At 38.3% G+C, this 24,010-nt stretch overlaps 1 protein-coding gene across 7 annotated transcripts in view; it reads right to left on the bottom strand.

Moving 5' to 3' along the window:
* Positions 1-23,405, bottom strand: part of cd37 (CD37 molecule) — a 40,155-nt gene extending 16,750 nt beyond the window's left edge. For 3 of the 7 annotated variants that reach the window (XM_064324500.1, XM_064324504.1, XM_064324507.1), the window contains exons 1-7: positions 22,968-23,166; positions 16,471-16,538; positions 16,142-16,205; positions 14,635-14,765; positions 12,433-12,507; positions 11,488-11,595; positions 32-217 (exon numbers count right to left, since the gene is read on the bottom strand). In XM_064324500.1, the coding sequence (XP_064180570.1) occupies positions 32-217; positions 11,488-11,595; positions 12,433-12,507; positions 14,635-14,765; positions 16,142-16,205; positions 16,471-16,536 (630 nt within the window). In that variant the 5' untranslated portion in view covers positions 16,537-16,538; positions 22,968-23,166. The other 4 variants (XM_064324501.1, XM_064324502.1, XM_064324505.1 and 1 more) reach the window with 4 other exon arrangements.
* Between the last annotated feature and the right edge of the window lie 605 nt (positions 23,406-24,010).

The raw sequence follows: 24,010 nt of genomic DNA, 5'->3' as shown, positions 1-24,010 counted from the left end.
AGCGGTCATTTCTAGTATTACAAGGACTCACTTGATTATAAATGTTGCAGGTGTTGTTTTGAGGGACCGTGGAATGGCAAGGGCAAAGCTTTTGAGAACCATTATTCATCCCTTGGTTTATATGTTCAAAAACAGTGCTGTTGGGAAGCTGGTAACAACTGCAAGGCACCATATCATCTCCCCAGTCCATCGGTCCGTTCCAACCACAGCAGTTTACCTGAGTGATCACAAGAAAGCAAGGGAAAATGAGAAACAGAGAAGGAAAGATGGAGAAAGATTATGTTTGTTGAAAAAATTAATGCAAAGATGGATTACACTAGTATAGTAACGTGTAATGTCACATTGATTTTTCATGATATGATGTCATGCTTTCCAAATGGAACCCAACTTTCCCTTATCAAAATGAAAAAACTATGAGACTTTTGGTTTGATTTAGAAAGGAGTTTTCTGAATGCCCCCCCCAATAATACAATAAACAGTGATCTCCAAAGTTATTAGCTAGTTCAGATTAAATTAATTGCCAAAGGTAATGTTTATTAGTAGTTGTGCATACTTCTAAATTCATACCAGTGTTGTAAAATATGAACTAGAAATTGATGTGAAAATGTTCATACAAGCTCTAAACCATACAAACTATACCTTGTCTAAATTGTCAAAAATAAAGAACACGTCCATTTAGAAAAGCTACTGAGGGTGGCATTATGGCACAATGAGTAGCACTGTTGCCACACACCAAGAAGGTACCATGTTTGAATCCTGGCCGAGGGCCTTTCTGTGTGGAGTTTGGGTATTCTCCTCATGTCTGCGTAGGTTTCCTCCAGGTGCTCTGGTTCCTCCCACAGTCCCAAAACATGCAGGCTAGGCTAATTAGAGAGTCTATATTGGCCACAGGTGGTGGCTTCTGAGCTGGAAATTCCCTTTAAAATGATTATTGGTTGGAGTGTATTTAGCCATTTGGCAAGGAAGAGACAATGATTTACTTGTGGACAGCATGTTGAGGGGATAGGACATTGTGGACAGCAACAATGTCAGTCAAATGCACGCCTCAGAAACTGACATGACATGGGCTACTTCAGGAAGGTTATTACTCTTATAACATCTGGATTCTGGATAGTTTCCATAGGGACTAATGTGCATTTGGAGAATGCTTCCTCGGTCACTGCCTGTTGACTTGTGCTGATGTGAACTCCTTGCCCCGTTACTATTTATTCGTATGTGTTATTTGATAAGCGACTTAGACTGACACCAAAATTGCAATGAGCTGCACAAAAGTTGCAGTGCACTGCTTGATCGTGACTGACACACCACCAGCAGTGGCTCTCCTCCCAATTTGCCTTAGAGCAAGTCACAGAATTTCCATATGGCTGTGGCACATCAAAATCCATAATGAAAATACCACTTTGCCAGTGCGACGACTTGCAACACGAGTTGCCCTGAGTTGCAAGCTAAATGGCATGCCCTGTTTGAAAGAGGTTAAATCCATGAATCTTCTCATCATATTATTATGATGCTTAGGCCTGTTTTCAACAACTTTAATTGAGTAAATTGTCTACTTTTAGATAGGGCAGTCTGTCATTCCTCGGCATTACCCAGAGCAAGCATCCTCAAGCCCTGCTGATGTAAGGCAATTAAATGCCTATGAACGGCTTTGCAATAAGAAGACATTCTTTAATGCTGTCATTTGCTCATGCTCTTATAGAAAGAAGCCCAGTAAGCCCAATTCAGCTCCGTTTTTATTCCATATGGCTTGGCTGTATCCTAGCCAGCTAGACATTACGACCAAATTAGCCGGTTAACTGAGCGGCTAGATGATATGTCATAATAGAGTCTATATATTTCGGTGAAAGAGCGGCTAGATTTGGTCCACAAGGATCCAAAAGAATTGTAAAAGCAATAGTTTAAAAGTAATAGACCCTGTGTCTCAACGGTCCGAAGGCAACAACGTTATCAGTGAGCCACCAACAATGTAGCTGAACTAGACCAGAGTTTTCTTGGTCAGAAATATGTATGTTCATTTTGTGTGTGTATGCGATGTTTTGATTGGCTGGTGTTGCTAAATATCCAATGGGGAGACATATTGTTTGTGGGCTTGGAGCATTGTGATGATGTAATCAGGCAGAAAAAAGAAGAAGAAGAAAAAAACACAATGTGCGGATGTGTACAGTTGTTTGAGAATTCAGTCTGTTGAAATGGGGTCAGAAGGTAAGGACTGAGGCGTTTCTGGATGTAACAGCCTGGGTTTAAATTCCCCCCTCGGACTCAACCAATTGTTTAACTCATTACCCTTACTTGCTGGCTAAACACAAATAAAACATTTAAACTATTGTTCTTGCTTCTGTATAATATTTTTGAGATATTCATTTATATTTCTGAAATCCAAATAAAATAGACCCACACTTTAGACAGTTCCACTTTTGGCATTTTGACCGAGTTTAATGTTAGCTACCTTGCTAACGAGACAACAGACCGAGTGTATAATGTTAGTACATACGGCTCAGAAATTAAGCACCAAAACCCGTATTGCGAGTCAGTCCGGTAGGTAACATAACCGGTCGTATAGAAACTGGATCAAGATAACAAATACTTCATGGCTGGTATATCGATTTTATTTAACTTAAAATGGCCAAATTCTCACCTGTACTGGTAACCACTTTTTAACTAGGCTACTATAGCTACCCTGCAACACATTTATAAATTCATGTTAGCTAGCCCTATAGATCCCACAATTAGAAGGTACCCCGTTAAAAACACTTCCTTTTACAATTATGACAAATACGTTCATTTATTTGTCATTCATGGTAAAAGAAAATAATTGAATCCAAGCCTATGTGTTTCTTCCAGCTACAATTTAAGCTATGTGAGTTTTCATGCATTTATGTGTATGCATGTCTCTCATAGCCTACATTTATATGCAGTACTATTATCACTAACTAATAAGAAACTCAGTACAAAAAGAAATTATATCTGATGAGAAATACATTTTCAACATACGAAAATGCCAAGTTACTCACACATACAAAGCACTGTCTAAGTTTGTGGCATTCAGTCCACCGAAGAAGCAGATTGGTCTCGGTTGCGCCGGCTGGTGGAGAGAGCACATGCACCTGGGTTGTGTTAACTAATCAGCACAGGCGCTTAAAGGAGTAACATGGTAGTTTTCACACTTTCTCGGTTTTATGTGCTATTTGCACAAGAGGCATTGAAGAAACACGATGAGTAAAGTATTAAATATGTCCGTTCTTCATTTTTGGAGAAATATTCATTTTAAATTTATCGTCCTGTTTTCAACCGGTTGAGAATGTTATCGACTTAGTGCATCACAAGTACAGTAACCACTCCCCTTTCCACACCCCGTAAAGAAATCTGACTGGACCAGAGACTGTAAAAAATAGGGCTGGAAACACCGTCCTGCTACAAGTGTGTTTGGAAGTTCAGGTAGCAAACAACTAGGCTGAATCCTTCTGACATTATTTACATAGAAATTATATGTTCAGATTGCCTAGTTTCACTCCCTGTGGCCAAGTGGAATTGATAACCTTTCAGAAAATATATAACTTTAAAAGGTTTAATTCAATCTTCTACTGGGACTTTTGCCATTTATTGAGGGTGTGAATGAAAATTTCGGTGCCGCTGACTAATCGAACGTTTTTCAGATTTACCGTTCGATTGAGCAAGTATCATTCAAAATACATTATTGTGGGTTAGTGCTGTCCGATTATGCTAGCTACTTCACATTAACCTTGTACTGCAAACAGTAAAGGCTAACAGCACAGCACCACTTAATTATTGTCACTTCTATCACCACTGTAATGAACTAAAAAAGGCGACAAACTACCTTTTCTGTGAGAAATATATTGTCGAGCTCATGCGCATACACTGCTGGCAACATTCTAAAGCTCCGTTTTGCCCTCCCTACTGTCAGTCAGATTGCTGTGATAGCTCATTCTAAATCAAATTTGGCGACCCATGGATAACTTGTGGCTTACAGGCAAGACAATGCAAATATTTGACTAACGTTAGGTTCACTTATTAGAGTGCCTTTTAAGGACTATTAGACTATCTCTGGTTGGTTATATTCATTTATAGCTAGCTAGCTAATGTTAGCTAGCTATGTAGTTTGCTTTCATAATGTAATGTTATCAATAGCGTTAGCTAGCCAGTTTGCTTTCATAAGGACGTTATAGTTGTGGTTTTATCTTAACTTGGCTAGCTAGCTAGCAAAAATTATTATTGGATATAAGTCAAAGTTCTAAGCTATCGATACTTGATATACTAAGTTAGCTAGCTTGTGAAAATTCAGTCTCCCAAGATGAGCGCGTATCATGGAGGTAGCTATAGTAACGGGGCATCATCATAGCTAACTGACAGTTCTCATTACCACACCCAGACAGTTTGGGGGAACTTTTATAGTGGGAAATTTAGGCTTAGAAAAATACGTTTTAAAATACATTTAAATGACTGAATAATAAAAAAATTATGCACATTTATTTTGTTGTTGCCTAAAGACAACTGTCAAGTGTCCCATTCAACTACCATGTTACTCCTTTAAAGGTGTGCTGCTCTGCACAGTTTGGGGCCAAGACCAGGAGCTCACACAAAAGTGTGTTTCTTTAATTTGTTTCTTTGTTTAGTGTTTGTTTAAAGGAGTACCATGGTGATTTTCACACTTTCTCGGTTTTATGTGCTATTTGCACAAGAGGCATTGAAGAAACACAATGAGCAAAGTATTAAATATGTCCGTTCTGTATTTTTGGAGAAATATGCGTTTTAAATTCATCGTCCTATTTTCAACCGGTTGAGAAAGTTGTCATTTTGCTACGTCACTAATACAGTAACTACTCCCATTTCCACGCCCCGTAAAGAAATCTGACAGCACACACCGTCCTGCTGTTCAGACAATGCAAATATTTGACTAACGTTAGGTTCACTTAAATTAGAGTACCTTTAGATTATTTCTGGTTATATTCATTTAGCTAGCTAGCTAAAGTTAGCTAGCTAGGAGGTTTGCTTTCATAAGACAATGTTATCGATAACGTTAGCTTGCTAGTTTGCTTTTATGAGGACGTTATAGTTGTGCTTTTATCTTAACTTGGCTAGCTAGATATCAAAAATTATAATTGGATATAAGTCAACGTCCTTACCTTAGCTATCTACCGATACTTGATATACTAGCCCTACTAAGCTAGCTAGCTTGTGAAAATTCAGTCTCCCAAAGAGAGCGCGTATCATGGGGGTAGCTATGGAAACGGGACACGGTCTGTCAATCATAGCTAACTGACAGTTCTCATTACCACGCCCAGACGGTTCGGGTGAATTTTTATCGTGGGAAATTTAGGCTTAGAAAAATACTTTTAAAGTGCATTGAAATGACTGAAGAATTAAAAAATTATGCACATTTGTTTTGTTGTTGCCTGAAGACAACTGGGAAGTGTCACGTTCAACCACCATGGTACTCCTTTAACAGTGTTTAAAAGAGCACAAAACAAAAGTAAACCACCACTACAAACTAGAAAGAGCTGGTCCGGCTGGAAAAAGGGCCAGCTACAGGTGGCGCACTGGAAAGTGGTCGTTCTGTTTTACTACTATTTTAGCTTGTTGTTTTAGTTTATTGTTTTTGCCTGGAACCCGTGAGGGAGAAGGGTGAAGATGTTCTTTTATTTTATTTTGGGTTTGTGTGGGTGCGCTGTCTCTCTCTCTATGCAGTAACCAGTGGTGAACTGCCGCATCTCCCTCCCAGGGGTGTCACACTGGCGTAACTTTGCATAATTTTGATATAATACTTTTACTAGCAGGCCTAGATTTTGCCAGTATGGATTAATGATATACAGACAGAGCAGAGCTTTGTATGTGTGAATAACTTGCCATTTTTGTATGTTGAAAACATGTTTTTCATCAGATGGCCAATGTAGCACCATGACAAAATAACCACGTCAGAACTGCTTCGATATAGGGAAATGACGTGGGAAATCCTGTGGGAAAAGACGTAACTATCAAATTGCTCACAGAAGCATAAGCAAATAATCAGATCAACTCCAGGCACTTACGAGGTGTAGGTTAGCACAGAGTTCATTGAAATACTGTATGGGCTTTATAAACTGCATAAGCTGCATCCAACATAAACATAATGTGACATTATCCATGGTAAGGGATAATAAATTAGCATCATTTGCACTAACAAATCCACTGAGATAACTTACACAGTAACCCGATATTTTAGAGACAATATCCGAAGCGTTATCTTATTTAGTTACTGTAGCATCAATATGACGCTTCTCTACAATAAAATTTGAAACACTTTGGTTTTGCACTTTTTGGTTTTCGTTTTGGAATCTATTGCTGTGTCTCCACATTGTATTGCAAGCCCGGCGGCCCGCCGGGACTAAGTTGAGCCCCCGCCGGGTCTAAGCATCAGGGAATTTTTTTTTTTTAAATATATTTTTAAGATGTTTTTTTAAACTACAGTTACAGTGGGGCGGCTCCTTTGGGAAGCTCACCAGCGACATCTGTTGGTTAAAACGTGAACGCACCATAAGGAAACAGAAGGTCTCAGATCAGTGTTCTTTACCCTCATTGTGCGTAGTAGGGATGAGTGAGTACACCATTATCTGTATCTGTATCTTTTCAACCAACAAAATTATCTGTACTCGTATCCGTACTCGGAACGGGTGGGGCTTAAACCGGAAATGCACAGGGAATAACCGGAAGTTGGTATTTTAACCTCCTAGCGCAAAACCCCTAGTGGTCGGGGCGTGCCGACATTACTGAACTCAGACATTCAGTGCTACTGCAACCAAAGTATGAGTTAGAAACAGAAATGCGTTGTTTTAGTTCCATTAGTAGACCATACATGACAACTATGCCGAATACGGAGTTTTGCCGTGCCACCATTGTCGCTCTGGTTGTTCATTTAACATGCACCCCCTCCCTGTAGTCTCATCTGCAACTACACCCCCCACCCATGACATAATGGACAATATTGTCTATCTGGGCATTCATAAAAATATTCTTTCACCACTCAAAAATCGTATTCCGTCATAGCAACAAGATAAACCCGACAATAGCCCTAAGATATGCCAATACAGCAGTGAAAACGCTGCTCACTGAATAACGAAATAAACGAGACAAAGTTTTAAAAAATGATACCATGTCATTCTACAGTCAATATCTGGGACTAAATATTGAATAAATACATAACCTTACCATTGGTTTTATGCATAGAGATGTCCCTTTTGAGGCTGAGTGGTCATATATTGCCTTGGACAATCCGTATTAAATATTGTCCATTAGCTGGGTGGGAGGGTGTAGTTGCAGATGAGACTGCAGGGAGGGGGTGACGCATGTTAAATGAACGACCAGAGTGACAATGGTGGCGCTGCGAAACTCCGTATTCGGCATAGTTGTCATGTATAGTCTACCAATGAAACTAAAACAAGGCGTTTCTGTTATTAACTCATACTTTGGTTGCAGTAGCACTGAATGTCTGAGTTCAGTAATGTCGGCACGCCGGCATGTCAACCACTGGGGGCTTTGCGCTGGTAAGAGGTTAAAATACCAACTTCCGGGTAGATCCTGCCCACTTCCGGTGTAATCCCCGCCCATTCCGAGTACGGATACAGATACAGATAATTTAGTTGGTTGAACAGATACAGATACGTATATATATATATATATTAGGGTCGCTCATCCCTAATATATATATATATAAATTTGACAAGATGGACTATTGGGCCAGGCTCTACGCTAACACTAAACAAGGGGCACACGTGCTCCTGTGTTGAAAAATTTAGGAGCACACTAATGCCTCCCAATTAGTAGATGTGCTCCTAAATTATTTTTCCTGTTGGCACACATACATTTTCAGGAGCAAATGCTCCTAAAATAGGAGCACTGTAGAGCCCTATTGGGTCCATCTTGTCAAAGTTCCCTTCAGTGTAAAACTGGCTATTCAAGTAGTAGGATAATAGGAAAGCACCCAAATTCCCAAATTCCCCTCCTCAGACAATGAGAATTCTTTTAAGAGCCCCAATTCTATAAACAAAATCCACAATGCATTATGCTATATCCTACGCTTGTTTAGACTTTAGTGGATATGCCTAGGCCCACTTTGTATTTCAGTCAATCATATGTACATATTGCCTCTTAGAGTTCCTGTCAGTTTCCCCGCAAGATCCATCCCGACCAGTACAAATTGTTCAGACACCTGAGCAATTCCAAAAGATTTAGGAGTGGACAATGGCATATTGGGAACTTCATATACATACAAGAGGCGTGAATACATGATGCTTACTTAAACTGGGATGTATTTTTGGGTTGTCTGATGTTCTTCTGGCACTGAGGGGAGTTCAGGAAAATTTTAAATAGTAACTTTTTTCCCGACCGTGAAAACTGCCTGCTTGTTTACATTTTGGACAGATGTGGCTCCTGAGTAAAACTATCGTTGTTTCCATCGCAGCATTTTCGACACAAGTAATATCGGAAAAATCCTAAAATTTCTTCTTACAGTGAAAAGTGCCTGACCGGCAACCGTAGAAATGTGTTAACACAGCGGCAAAATTAGGCTATATCTAGAAATACCATCTTTGGGGAAAAAACGCTACGGTTGAGGGTCAGGCACTCTTCACAATAAGAAGAAATTTCAGGATTTTTTTGATATTGCTTGTGTCGAAAGTGCTGCAACGGAAACAATGATAGATTTACTCAGGAGCCACATCTGTCCAAAATGTAAAAACACGCAGTTTTCATGGTCTGGAAAAATCTTATGACAACGTGGTAATTTAGCTAACGTAGCTAGCTAGCTAGCCAAACAGTCAGTAACACAGATACTTCCTCGTGACATTTAGGGATAATGTCATGGAGGAAAGGTAAAAGCCAAAAAACCTTAGACAGTTTTTTAAATATTTAAATGTGCCCAGCATTCCAAGGCTTGTTGTAAGATTCAGTAGCCAATCAGGACTTGAATACAAGTTTTTTGTAGAGTGCAAAAACTTTGATATTATTTATTTTATTTTAATTTAATTTCTTTTGTTGTTGTTGAAATGTGCCCAGCATTCCAAGGCTGTAAGATTCAGTAGCCAATCAGGACTTTTTTCAAGTTTTTTGTGCAAAAACTTTGATATTATTTAATTTAATTTAATTTAATTTAATTTAATTTAATTTAATTTAATTTAATTTAATTTATTTTGTTGTTGTTGAAAACACAGGATTCCAAGACTGTACATTGTTGTCAGATTCTTTGTAAGACTCTGCTATGCTGTAAATAGTTGTTGATTTTTTAAATGTGTGTTGAATAAATGACTTATTTATAACAACATTCACATTACGTAGGCTTATTTTCAAATCTCCAGTCAGCTTTTAGCACTGACTTAATGTAGGGCCCTATGGAATCTGTGTTATAGCTTTTTTAAATTCTCAATTCCACGATTCCGTCCGTGATTCTGTTATCACAGAAACTATAGGGCCCTACCTTAATGCTGCCATCAGTCTGTCACTGGCCCGCACCGGGCCCCTGTTAAAAAAGACACTTGGCCGCCGGCCGCTGACTCCTGTCAAAAGATACTTGCCACCGGGCCTAACAACTTTTCTGGGGGAAACCCTGGTCTCTCAACATGAGGACCAAGAACCATAAAAGACCACTGTAGTGGATGACTCAGTACTTACAATTGTCAATTGTCAATTGTTGAAACAGATGAAGAAAACTCCACAAGATGTAGGCATATATGTGTCAAAGACCATAAAGAGAAGACCACACCAGAATAACCTCAGAGGGCTCACCACAAGATGCAAAACACTAAAAATACATTTAGTTCTACAACAAAGTCTTATAGACAGATGAGATGAGTATTAGTCTTTAAGAAAGTGAAGGAAAGTGGAGTGTGGGGGAACTACAGTTAAGGCCAAAGGTTTATATACACCTAGGCTAAAGACAATCAAAATCAATTTTTCACAACTCCACATATTTCATGTTACCATACATGTCCTGTGTTAAGTCAATTAGGGTATCTACCTTATTTCAATAAGAGGTCATTTCAAAATAATAGCTAAGAAATATATATTTCAGCTTTTAAGTACTATATCAGATTTTCAGTGGGTCAAAAGTTTTCACTTTGTTAGTATTTGGTGGCATTGCCTTTTAATTGCTTAACTTGAATCAAATGCTTGGGGTAGCGTTTCACAAGCTTCTCACAATACTTTTCCAGAATTTTTGCCCATTCCTCCTGACAGAACTGGTGTAACTCAGCCAGGTTTGTGGGCCTCCTTGCTCGGACATGCTTTTTCAGTTCAGTCCACAAATTTTCTATGGGATTCAGGTCAGGCCTTTGTGATCGCCACTTCATTACTTTCACTGTTGTCTTTAAGCCATTTTGCTACAACACTGGATGTATGCTTAGGATCATTGTCCTGCTGGAAGACCCAGTTGCGACCAAGTTTGAACTTTTAGATAATCCTCCTTCCTCATGATGCCATCTATTTTATGAAGTGCACCCGTCCCTTTTCTAGCAAAACACCTCCACAACATGATGCTGTCACCCCCAGGCTTCACAGTTGGGATGGTGTTCTTTGGATTAAAAGCCTCAACCTTCTTCCTCCATACATAGCGCTGATCATTATGGCCAAACAGTTAAACTTTTGTTTCATCTGATCAGAGAACACTCCTCCAAAAGGCTAGGTCTTTATGCTGGTGATCACCTGCACACTTCATTCTGGCTTTTTTTATGCCTGTCTTGGAGTAGGGGCTTCCTTACACGACAGCCTTTCAGGCCATGGCGGATTCTCATAATGGTAGATGTAGATACTTTGATACCTGATGCCTCCAATTCCTTCACCAGTTCCTTTATTGTTGTTTTGGGGTTCAGCTGAACCTTTTGGACATAAGTTCTTTCAGCCCTGGGAGTTAATTTGTGTCTCCTTCCTGAACCTGTGCCTCCAGTGTCTGTGTGATAAAGATTTTTATATTTGCATACAATTGTTTGTATAGATGCTCGTGGTAGCTTTAGTTGTTTGGACATTGGAGGAACCCTACTTGTGGAAGTCCACAATTCTTTTTCTGAGGTCTTAGTCGAGTAGTTTGGATTTTCCCATAGTGTCAAGGGCAAGAACACAGTGGCTCTAAAGGTAGGCCCTTAAATACAGCCACAGGTACCAATTAACTCCCAATTGACTCCTAATTATGACAGTTGGCCAATCAGAAACTTCTAAAAGCCATTACATCAATTTCTGGAATCTTCCAGACTGTCTGGAAGATTCAGTCAACTTGGCGTATGTAAACTTTTGACCCACTAGAATTCTGATATAGTGATTTAAAGCTGAAATAAATTTGTCTCCAATAAAATTACCTCTGATGTGAAGTAGCTGCCCTAATACACTTGCAAAAAGAAATGTATGGTAACATGAACTGTGCGGAGTGAAAAACTGAGTTTGAATATCTTTAGCCTAGGTGTATGTTTTTTTTAATTTTTGGCCTCAACTGTATACAGTAATGTACCTTACCTCTCTCTGTATGTACTCCAGAGTCTTCTCAAAATGGTTCAGACTGGAGTTATTCTTTCTGATTGATGTGATGATTTGGAGCACATGCTCTTTTACTTTGTTTTCAAACTAAAACAAGACAAAGACAGTTTGGATGGTAATACTATTGTTAATCAATCTGCATTCATAAATTTTGTTTTATCAATCAACCTCTCTGCCAAGTGTCTCCAAATTGAAATGGTAAGTAAATTTTCAGAAATATTTTACACATTTATTTGTAAGTCCTGCAATAAAGTATTGTTTTTTAATTGTTTGTTTATTATTTTACAATATAAAGCACAATTGTTATTTAAAACATTTTGAGTACATGACAATATAAATGACATGCTATGTATGTTTAGTAATATAGCTACAAAACATGATTTTTATGTTTATATTTGTTAATAAATACTATAAAATGAATGTTCATATCTATATGTTCTCCTCTTTTTCTTCCATATCTGGAATCTCCAATTGTACATATATAATTCAGCACTCATTGCTGCAAACTCCATTATCCATTTGAGAGAGAGCAGACAAGTATGTTAAGTTGCCGCCACTTCTTATCACACTGCAGTTCACCTATACAGACATGAGTCAGAGGAGGATATCTCATGTATGGCTCAACACGTGGACTTGTGGGTGCCTGATCATTCGGAGGGGGTTGCACTGAGCGATGAGTTGTATTCCTGGCTGGGTGAAACCTGCCCATCCCAGGGTAACACTAGAGCCGATTGTGTGTCCCAATGGGGCTGCCAGTCACAGTCGGCACTAGGCACGTCCAGATTCAAAATTAAACTGTGGACCCCAGTCATGCACTAGAACAGTGTTATAACAGGATAAGCCACCCAGCAGTCAATCTTAACTTGACACTGTAGCATTCACAATGGCACAAAGAGTGATGATAACAACAAACAAATGCCTTACCGCAGTCTTTTGTGTGAAGAAAATAACTCCTCCTACAATCTGAGCTGCCAGCAGGACTGTGAGCAGGAAGAAATACTGCAGGAAGACAAGATGGATCAAGTCCAGTACATGCTCTAGCCTAACATCAAATGAGGAATTTCAGGCAATTTTTCTCTTACAGGGTTAAGAAGAAAATCAAGGAAACTACAGCAATTGTGTTTTGAATTTTGACTGAGGGCAGCTTGACTGCCTCCCTTCCTTATTTTATTTTTCAAGCTCTTGTTAATCCCTTCAGGCAAGCCCCTAGTAGCCAGGATGCCGGCTTCCTCAGATTGCTCAACTCAGACATTCAGTGCTCCTGCAACCAAACTCTGAATGGCAACAACAAACTCAGTATTCTAGCTTTATTAGTAGAAAATACTCTTGAAATGAGCATCCGCTTTGATGTTGACCAAACTTGTCCTTTATCCCAATGGGATCCAACGCGATACAAGACCACTTGGCTCCGATCCCACCATTCGCCCGAAGACTCCCGGAAAAGATAGGCATCTCATAACACTCTCCATTAGGCATTTTACAGAAGAGGAAGTGCTTGATGCATTACTAGCTATGGCCACGAAAAGTTATGGGGGATGAGCCTTTTACAGCTCTCAAACCAATTTAACTCTAATTTCTGGCACTGTCCCTAAGCTGGGGACACATTACACTGTTTTTTAGCCCTATTTGGCAAGAATATCAGGTAGACTCTGCACTAGTCCAGGGTAGTCACACTGTGTAGTCAAAGCTGTAATTGTTATGTGTGGGAGAGTGAAAGACTCAAATCAATCATACAATCCCAGTCCTCAGCACTACAATTAAATCAAACATGATTTTATCAGGGCTAGCCCTTGCACAATCCTGTGGTTTGCGCTTTTCAAAGACTTCAGTCGCAACAGGAATTTTCAATAGTAAATGAAAATTAAAAATTTGCTACAGAGGAAGGAAGAGGGGGAACATACGGAAGTAAACACAAGATCCAACATGCGTAATGGCTGAGTCGAATAAACATGTTTTCTGGCGTGTCAAAAATGATGAGCGACTCATGGATTTGCAGCAGACTTATGAGAGTCTGTATAATGACAATTCTAATGTCAGTTTTTTCTATGCATATCACCACACAAACCACAATTGTTACAAGCTGCATGGGTTCCATGTTTGTTTTGGTTTCAAAATATTGTGGAAAAAATGTATTCTCATGAGTACAGGTGTACCACAAAAAATAACATTCTCGCGAGAGAACTGTGCCTGTCTATTCTGTCTTTACATTGTGCTCTTCAAAGACAGCCATCATTATGTGTGTGCATCAAATATGACAGAAAATCTGCAAATGTCAGTTGTTAAATGTGCACTTCTCAGTAGCTTACAATTGTAAAAATAATGCAAAGTGTCCCCAACTTTAGGTGTGGAAAGCAATATATCCTGCCTGTACACAAAGGTGGAGACATTAGTGACCTCAAAAACTACCGCGACAGAACAGGTTTCAAAAAGCTATTCCCCCAAAGAGAATAACCACCAAGTCTCTAAGAGAGACACAGGGATATAGGAGAAAAAATAGAAAAGAAAATGGCTTCACTCCACGGGAGACTATCCCAAATAAATAAGGCAATCCGCTAAGGAGTAAACGAAAGCCTATAGAAAACAAACAGAAAACAAATGCACCTGAAGGTGAACTAAGCGACAGTTCCACTCACAGGAACTGAAACTAAGAGACCTCAAGACAGCTAACATAAGCTAGGGCGAAACTACACCCGCAATTCTCTCTCAAAGAATACCTCCTGAGACCAACCCAGATATACGGAGTTTGTTCAGTACCAGTACCGGCTCTCGTGTATAGGCGACACTAAAGCGTTGTTTCTCTGTGAACACAGACCTTAAGTAAGGTTCGACAGGTGCAACTGCGAATGCACTAAACACGCCTGTAGACCTCTAACCAATGAGCGCAGGAGGACTTGCAGGCAGAGTGAAATCTGCACGCCTAAAACCCATTTAGCTAAATTGATGTGGCACACTCGAATTAGTGAAGCAGGACGGGAAAGGAATGGAGCTGGGTGATACATCCACCCAAAACCATGACACAGTGCTCTCCTGTAAAAAAGACTCTAGTCTCAGTGAGACCTCCCTGATAAATAAATAGATAAATAAATAAAATAACTAATTAATGAATGAATTAATAAAGCAACTCACCATTCCCAGCATGCATCTGACCTCCTTCAGTGCACCCACACATCCAAAAAAGCCCACTGCCATAGTGACAGTGCCCCCAATGGCCAGAAAATATGAGAGTACAGAGAGAGAAAGGGAAGAGGGGGCTGGCACTGAAAGAGAAGATAAAACAACAGTCACTGTAACAGTGATAAATTTGTATTTTCTTTAGTTGCAGATGTAAGAGAGCGTTGAATTTTTATTGTCAATAAATGTCTGTGGAATTATAAACTTATGAACATTAACCATGCTTTTACAATGAAAAATAATTTTTTTATGGAAAAGTATGGTTTGAATGAAGGAAAGTTATTCTTAAGACGTTTTTTGTAGTTTTACAATGGAAAAATCCAAGGTTGAAATCCTTAGCTGTAATTAAGGGGAACATCCATGTGCATGTGAGTAAAAAAAACTGCAGAGAGGTTATGCACTCCAATCACAGTGTTCATGCACTGATTGGAAATAGTAATGTCCCGTTAAAAGGAATGAAAAATGATTTGCTTGTTTTCCTTTTAAATCAGTGTTCCATTTTTAAATGTTAAGAAGACACTTGTTGATGCCGAGTGCTCCTTCCGTTACAGTAATGCTGTCAGCGACAACAGGTGTTCCAAAGACTCAAACCTTGCAATGTGGGTTACAATATGATATAACAAAACAAACTTCAATAAGAAATAAAAATGGACACACAGCAATCGTGTTTTATTATTTTAGTAATGCAATTTATGCATGCTTTGTTTCTAACAACGTTCTATTACAGGCAAAAAGGCATACTATATGTTTCCATGATGGACCGATTTGATGAAATCCACCAGCCTATCAATGTATTTGTTCCCTGTGGCAACTGCCCGCTGTTTTTTTTAAACTTCAAGCACTTGTTACTTTTGCAGTTGTTTTGCAGTACATGTTATTTCTATCGTTTCCCACTGCATGAGACCTATTAATTAATGTCACGTACCACAGACCTCTACCTGGAGAGTAAGGACTAGGACCAGTTTTTACTGTATATAAGCTATCTTTTGCCCAGTTGTGTCATGCTGAATTACACGCCAAATTTCTCAGTGATAGCTGGCTGGCCAATGAAGTACAGTGTCTGGTTAGCTTCACTATTCTTGCAGCTGGAGAGCATAGCTGCATCCTGAGGATTACTAGCTCTTGAGAGTAGATTTGGCTGCTCTGGAAACCCAAAAAGATGTCACTTGGGCAGATTTTTCTAGAATGGGAGATGGGAGATTATTTTATTTTTACCGAATGTCCCGTGTAGTCCCTTGTAGTATTTCAGCATAGTAGAGTACATTGTCTTGGAGATTAAGACCAGAGACTCGTGTCCCCTACAGGAGCCAAAAATGAATTGCCGAATTTTAGGAGGATGCCCATTAATATGTTCACATCTGAAAGGAATAAAGTACTAATGCTAATCCTAAATTGATTATTGTGTTGTTGTGTCGGTAGTCTATTATGGTAAAGTACTCAAAACACAAAATATAACACTCACTGAAGAAGCTCACTTCATCAAACACAATCCATAATCCAAGAGAGAGCAGGAGCAATCCCAGGGTCTAGAAGGCAGGTAGGAAAACCAAATTAATATATGCACTGACTCATTTAATATCACACTTTATACCATACTGTAAATACAAGCAAATTAAAAACTAAAAACCTTTGATTCTTTTTTGATTCAAGAAAATGAGAGCAGAATTCTATATGGTGGACTACATGTACAGCATTCTAAGTGGAAAAAAATAATAAAAATACATGCTACTATTAGCTATAGGTTTGTGTGTGTGTGTGTGTGTGTGTGTGCGCGTGTGTAACAGTACTTACAAAAAAGAACAGATTAAACAGGAACAGGAAGTATTTGATGAGACTGAGGCAGCCTTGTGATACCATATCTGAAAAGAGCAACAATCATTAAAACCAACCAAGTAAAAATATGCATAATAAAATAAAAATAATTCTGTCAATAAATACAAGCAGCACAACACCAACTAGGGGACAGGCATAAAGTGACAATGTTATAAAACAGTCACAAGTGGTGTTATCAGTGTGATTAGTAAACAATCCCTTAGGTTAATTTAAACACAGTTACCCAGGTTCAGGGCATATGTGATTCAATTAAAGCAAACTCAACTCTGGAATGAATTATTCAGGAAATAGGAAAATGTCATGCCTGGGCTGGAGGTAGGAGGGTTTTTTTATATAGAGCCAATGAGCACATCCTTTTTGTCTCTAACTTCAAAGTCCTCAGTGGTTTATTACAATTAAAATATAATCAAAGAAAGATACACAAGAAAAATAATTGAGTGAAAACAGAAATGTCATCATTCTTGATTGATGAAACATTTTAAGTATAAATATTAAATATCATTGCCTTTTTCCAGTTTTGCCTTTAATATTATGGGCATATGGTATCTGTACATATTATTATGCAATAATGAAGAGACACAACAAACACTGTCATATTTCTTATTGACCAACAAATTGAAAAACTTTTTCTTTCTTTTTTTTTTACATTTTTGCCAAGATTGCATTTTTGGCACTTTATTTCTACATAAATGATGTATATAATCTAATATAGTACTATAAAAGGTATTGGTTTTATTTAAGTTATTTTCCAAGTCTCTGTGATGTTCAAATCAGGATTTATAAAGCCTTTATTTATATCGCCCCCTAAATGGGTGAGGATTGCCCAGATTTGACATTCGCACGCAAGGGTTGATGCAGGTACATTAGGCTGTGTTGCTACAGATTACAACACTATTATAGCCAAAGAAATGTGAATGCTTTAGGACATCCAATCTTGCATTTTTATGACTGTTTTAGACAAATTATTATATTGCTTTTCACTTAGTTATGAATGTAGACAGAAGAATGCAGTAAATTAATATCAGTTGGAGAACAGTGACATTTGCAACATATTTGTCAGGCTTTTCCCAAAGCCTGTCGTCTATAATGTAGGCCTAAATTGAACACAGCATCAATAATGCATGAAATAATGATGGAGAATGACAATTTAAGAAACAACGTTCTTTATCTACAGAAAAGGGATCCTACACTATGATAAGAAAACGTATAGCAGTGTACTACTACTGCATAGTTGCATATTTCAGCACAGATGAATGAAGCATTATCTACAGTATAGGCCCAAGAGTTCTCTTGCCAGTCCCAATTAAGTTTTGTGAGTATACAGCAGATAGGTTAAGGGTTCCATGATTTTGTTATAACACCAAAATTCAGCCAATTTTGTCAAAGCATGTGCTTAAAATGAGATTAAAATTGTATTTATATTTTTGGAATCTGTGTGCATGTGTGCATGTCTGTCGTGTCTGAGTGCACATCTCTGTGATCTAATTTGGAACAGCATGCTGAAAAACAGGAAGCTGATGCAAATGAAAAGTTTTTAGCAGGTGGAGTTACTTCCTCATTTTGTCCGTCTGTGGGGACTGTGCGACTCCTTATCATTGTGACTCACAATGTTCAGTTTTCAGTTTACAATTAAAAGTGGCATTGATGGAGAATGTGGCAGAAGTTGAACAATCTACAGTTGACATTGGGCAGGAAAATGAGGAAAAATTATCGCCACTCCCCAACACACACAACAAATAATCTTTTTATATTAGCTATACCTTTATATGGCCAAAGTCTTAGCAAAATACATGCAGTACATTCCAGTCTTAAATTGGGTGTCAATTTTCAACCTTGCTTCTGACAAGAAAGCATCCATATATCCATTATCTATACACCTGCTTATCCTGACCAGGGTCGCAGGGGTTGCTGGAGCCTATCCCTGTGTGCATTGGGCGAGAGGCAGGATTACACCCAGGACAGGTCTATCGCAGGGCAAACACACCATTCACTCACACACTCATACCTATGGGCAATTTAGAATCTTCAATTAGCCCATCTGTATGTCTTTGGACTGTGGGAGGAACATGGAGTACCCGGAGGAAACCCACACTGGCACGGGGAGAACATGGAAACATTTATGACACTTGGGCTGGCATCAACCTTCATGGCTGTCATATCAAATATTCAAAGTTCACAACACGTAAACTTTGAATATCCTTAAATTGCTGATTTATATATACTTGCAACAAATTAAATGAGGAATCCAATAGTGCCAAAAAGTATAAACACAATACAAAAAGTTGTGGGATGAGACTGACTAGTGCCATGATGCTACACATCAATACTATATTTTGTAACCAGCTAGCGAGCTACACAGCTAAGAATAATAAGCAAAGCAAGCAACGTGAGATGGGACTACGAGGGGAAGAACAACCACTAATTCTTGAGTGGATTTCCTGTTCTCAGAAGTTACACGTATTAACCCTCCTCCACAGTCACAAAGACTCCTACAGAAAACCCTTTTCTGCATGAGACGACATATTGTATGCTTCCGTGAGCAAGAATTTAACTCAATCTAGTTTCTAAGGATTGTGAGGTACATGCTTACATTTTTAGTCTTCTGGTACACTATCACTAATTACACAATAACATATTGTAAAAGTCAAGCCAATATAAAATAAAATTTAACTGTCATGTTCTGGAAAAAAGTGGGTAACAAATGATGCCAAGTGCCTGCACAATAGTATCATGTGTCTGTCTCCAAGGCGATATAACTGAATAGGTTGACACCCACCATGAAATTTTAATATTGAGAGTAAATGAAGCACCCTTTTTTGAAATTAAATACTTCTTTGAAAAAACATTATTACAAAGTAATGGTTGAACATTCACCAGCATAACCGTCATTAAGTAGCCTACATACTATAAAACATGTATCTTGTATGTATCAAATATAGGTTTTATAGTTAATAAACCATGAATTTAAACAGATTTCAAATGTTTGACAGTTGTTTACACTATTTGTTTTTGATGATCAGTGCTATGAATGGAGGAAAAAGGGTGAGGCTTTTAATCTAAAGAACACCATCTCAACCGTAAAGCATGGGGGTGGCAGCATCATGTTGTGGGGGTGTTTTGCTCGAAAAGCAACTGATAATAGATCTCAGATAATAGACAGCATCATGAGGAAGGAGGATTATCTATAAATACTGAAGCAACACCTCAAGACATCGGCTAGAAAGTTAAAACTTGGCCGCAACTGGGTCTTCCAGGAGGCCAATGATCTTAAGCATACCTCCAAAGTTGTAACAAAATGGCTTAAAGACAACAAAGTGAAAGTACTGGAGTGGCCATCATAAAGCCCTGACCTGAATCCCATAGAAAATCTGTGGACTGAACTGAAAAAGCGTGTCTGAGCAAGGAGGCCCACAAACCTGACCAGTTATGTCAGGAGGAATGGGCAAAAATTCCAGCAAAGTAATGTGAGAAGCTTGTGAAAGGCTACCCTAAGCGTTTGATTTAAGTTAAGCAATTAAAAGGCAATGTCACCAAATACTAACAAAGTGTATGTAAACTTTTGACCCACTGAAAATCTGATTGTCACACACTAAGCGTGGCACTCTGGGGAGGAAGATGCGTCAGTACCGGGCAACACCGTTGTCTGTCGCATGGAGAGAGAGAGAGCGCACCCACATAAACATGAAATAAAATAAACGGACACCTTCACCATTCCCCCTCACGGGTTCCGGGCAAAAACAATTAACTAAAAAAACAAGTCAAAATAACAAAGACAAAAGAAAGTAAAACAACTTTTCAGTTCCCTGCTCTGTAGCTGACCCACCTTCCCGGCCAGGTCCAGCTCCTCCAGCATCCCAGCTGAGGATTCCTTCCTTTTTTCAGTGCTCAAAATAAAAGGAACCAAAAATCATAACTGCGTTCTCGGTGTTAGCTCCCAGTCTCGGCCCCGAACTGTGAAGAGCAGCACACCTTTCAATTGTAAAGCGCTTTGGATAAAAGCGCTATATAAATGCAGTCCATTTACCATTTACCATTTACCTTTAAGCACCAGGGCTGATTAGCTAACGCAACCTAGGTATGTATGCGCTCTCCATCAGCTGGTGCAGCCGAGACCAATCCGCCTCTCCAGCGGACCAACTGCTACACTGATATAGTACATAAAAGCTGAAATAAATGTGTCTCTTCGCTATTATTTTGAAATTACCTCTTATGGAAATAAAATAGATACGCTATTTGACTTAGCACATGAAATTTATGGTAAGATGAAATGTGCGGAGTTGTGAAAAATTGAGTTTGAATGTCTATAGCCTAGGTGCATGTAAACTTTTGGCCTCAAATGTAGTGGTTTCATAATATGCCTCGATACATTTTCCTTGGCCTATATAACAAAACCACTATAATTTAGAGATACAAATGTTGAAATTGGTTCAATTGTGTTCTTTATTTTCAAGAAAATAGTTTTGTACTATATTATTAGTTTTGTACTATAGTTTTGTACATATTATGGTTTCGTAATGTCTATGAAATTAGGTTGCTACTGGTGCAGAAGCTGATGCTGTAATGCAGGATACGTCCATACTACCGCTATCAGCATAGTGGTAGTACATAGTAAAAAATGCAGCCTTAAAACATTACAGACACAAGTTGATGGCTAATGACACAGCCAGCACTGGCTCATGTGGCTCTAAAATATTTGACCTGCTCCCCAACGAGTGCTTCAAGCAGCTTTTCAGTATAGCAAGGAATGTTGTGGCTCCCCATCACTCCAGACTGCTTGCGTCTCATGTGCAGGAGCTTGTCTTTACAAAATACACCTTGGGGAAGTTTTATTAAACCATAATAGCTGAAGATGTATTCCATCTAGGGAAGCTTTTCAATTTTTTCTTTAATTACTTAAGCTTATGCAAATCAAACATACAGGTAAAGTGGGGCTTCAACAAAAATGGAAGAAAAAGTATTTATAAACAAAAAAAAAAAAAAAACATTTAGCCTTACATTCCATAGTTCTTTTATTTCATTTGGGGTTCATTGCAAACAGTAGTTCATAATGAAGATGACTAACCATTTTTTTAATTATAAAAGCATTCTTTCAGTTTATAATTGACTTCAGTGTCCCTCAGGTAGGGGTTGTGGTGGAGTTCATGCAGTTTGTACTATTCAGTTCAGAGTAAGTGTGAGTAACTATCTTTTGATTTATAAAAACATTTTGCCTATGTTTGAAACTTGATTTGACAATTTGTTTACTTCAGTGTTATAAAAGCCAGTTATGGCTATATAACATATAGGTCATTGCTTGTTAAACACAGCTTTAAAAAGAAAATTACATGTGGCTAAACTGGATTATTGTTGATGTCATTGTAAAACCGTGACTTTAATACTTTAATATCTGAACAATAGCAGTGCCAGTGATTATAATGGTAAACAGGGATTTTGGTCATATAGTGTATCTGGTCGTCAAATCTAGCATCAACTTTGCATAATTTGTAATGAGGAAATTGTAAAATTTTCTGTCTGATTAAGAGCATAATAAGCAGTCTAATTTGACAGGTATGGGAGACAGCATGCGCAACATCAGCAAGAAAGGAAAATTAAAGGGAAAGTATAAAACATCCACATTCACATTGTAAAAATACAAAAACAGATTTTCATCTGTGCTAGAGTTTGCAACTGCCATCTGCACTTGGATCCTTATAAAGCAGCACTTCTTGTTTAGTGTTCCGACAAAGGAAAATATTCATAAACGCATCTGTGCTCTACATGATTTTTATGGTCTAATAAAATCAGCCCCGTGACAAGATCAGCAAGCAAATATTATACAGGAAATACAAGATCTGAGAGAGAATTAACTATGCAAAACAATTTTAGAATTACACATATGTGCAGGAGTGTGCACGTGTGTAGGCTTTACATGTTTCCATGCATGTGTGTGCACGATAATGAAGGTGATATAGATATCATATAATAATAATAATAACAATAATAATAATAATAATAATTATTATTATTATTATTATTATTAATATTGAAAGCACGACCATAAGTAATCCTCATAGATAACAGTCATGGCATATTTCACATGCAGGCTCCTTGTTTCAGCTTTAATGTCCATATTTAATGGTCTATAATCTAAAAGTATTTTTAGCGTCATTAAACTTTACTAATTACGCGCAAGACACATCACATTTGGTAGCAAAATGAGAATTGTAAAATTTTAATCTTTTTACTTGGATTTCTTAAACACGATGAGGCTGAGAAAATAAACCGTTCTAACAAGAAACAAATAATGTATCCGTAATTGTCTGCTTAATTAGGCTAAGAAATTTGGTACCGAATGAATTTGCGATGTCACGCCAAACCGACACTACCCCGAGTAATGTTACAATATTAAAGGCCTTTAATACATTATACTACATTAAGTCAGATCTAACTTCAACAAAGATATATAGATCACTTACCTTCTGCTGTGTTCTGAGAAGTAACTCAAATTAGTGTATGCACACGATGCACACGTTGGAATGAACGCAATACGTTTTCCAGATCAATAACCTAAAGGTCAGACAAGTGCTCTGGAACTAGCTTGATATTTAGAAAACCAGCGATACGTAGGCTCTTTCAGTACACTAAAACTTTCCGTGGTTGAAACAACTTTCTGTAACAAACCTTCCGTGTTGTATTTGCGTCACCTTCAGTATGACGTGTATTACGCTGTCGGAAGAGACATTGCTTGCTCCACGCTTGTCCAAGTAACACTTCGATCATCTATGTACCATCGCGCTTCTAGTGTTACCCTATCTTGACGGGTTTAAGGCTTGCCCATACAGTAGCCTAGATATTGCACGTTTCCTTCGCTTTACAGTTCTTGGACTGCATTTGTACCTTGTTTGTGTCGGGGTGAATTCGTTCGGACTACACAGAGTGCTAGGTAAAAAGACTGCGCTTGGCAGAACATTACGCATTGAAAACATAGAATGAAATGTATGGAGGACTAAACGTGCCAATATGATATTAGGCTAAATAATTAAATAAATACATAAATAAATAAATTGGTCAATGATTAAGTAAATACTTCATTTTATTTTGAAATAATTAAATAATTGACACCTCATGATTGTCATTTTCACAATAACATGATTATATTTTCTTTCATAATAACATGTTGTATTTCCGGATGGCTTTTTTCATTTCATAATGGCACTTTTCCGAATGACTTATTTCCGAATGCCATTTTTATTTCCGAACTCCCTTTTTCATTTCATAATGAGACTTTTCAAAGTTGAAAGACCTCCTGTCAATCAACACGAGCAGGGCGTGATCACGGTCACTGGTTGATCACGCATTCAGGCAAAAGCAGCAGCACCGCAAATATAGATCTGTATGTTAAAATTAAAAATAGTAAGCCCTAGTGCTTTAGCTATTAATGTACAAGTCGCTGCACCCACATCCATTCCCAACATAGGGTGCAATCAACATACAATGCATCCACAAATTCATTGAATCA

The sequence above is a fragment of the Anguilla rostrata genome, chromosome 2 (assembly GCF_018555375.3).
Source record: "Anguilla rostrata isolate EN2019 chromosome 2, ASM1855537v3, whole genome shotgun sequence".
Taxonomy (NCBI): domain Eukaryota; kingdom Metazoa; phylum Chordata; class Actinopteri; order Anguilliformes; family Anguillidae; genus Anguilla; species Anguilla rostrata.
The sequence above is the reverse complement of the archived record's forward strand: the minus strand, read 5'-3'. Positions and strand labels throughout refer to the sequence as shown.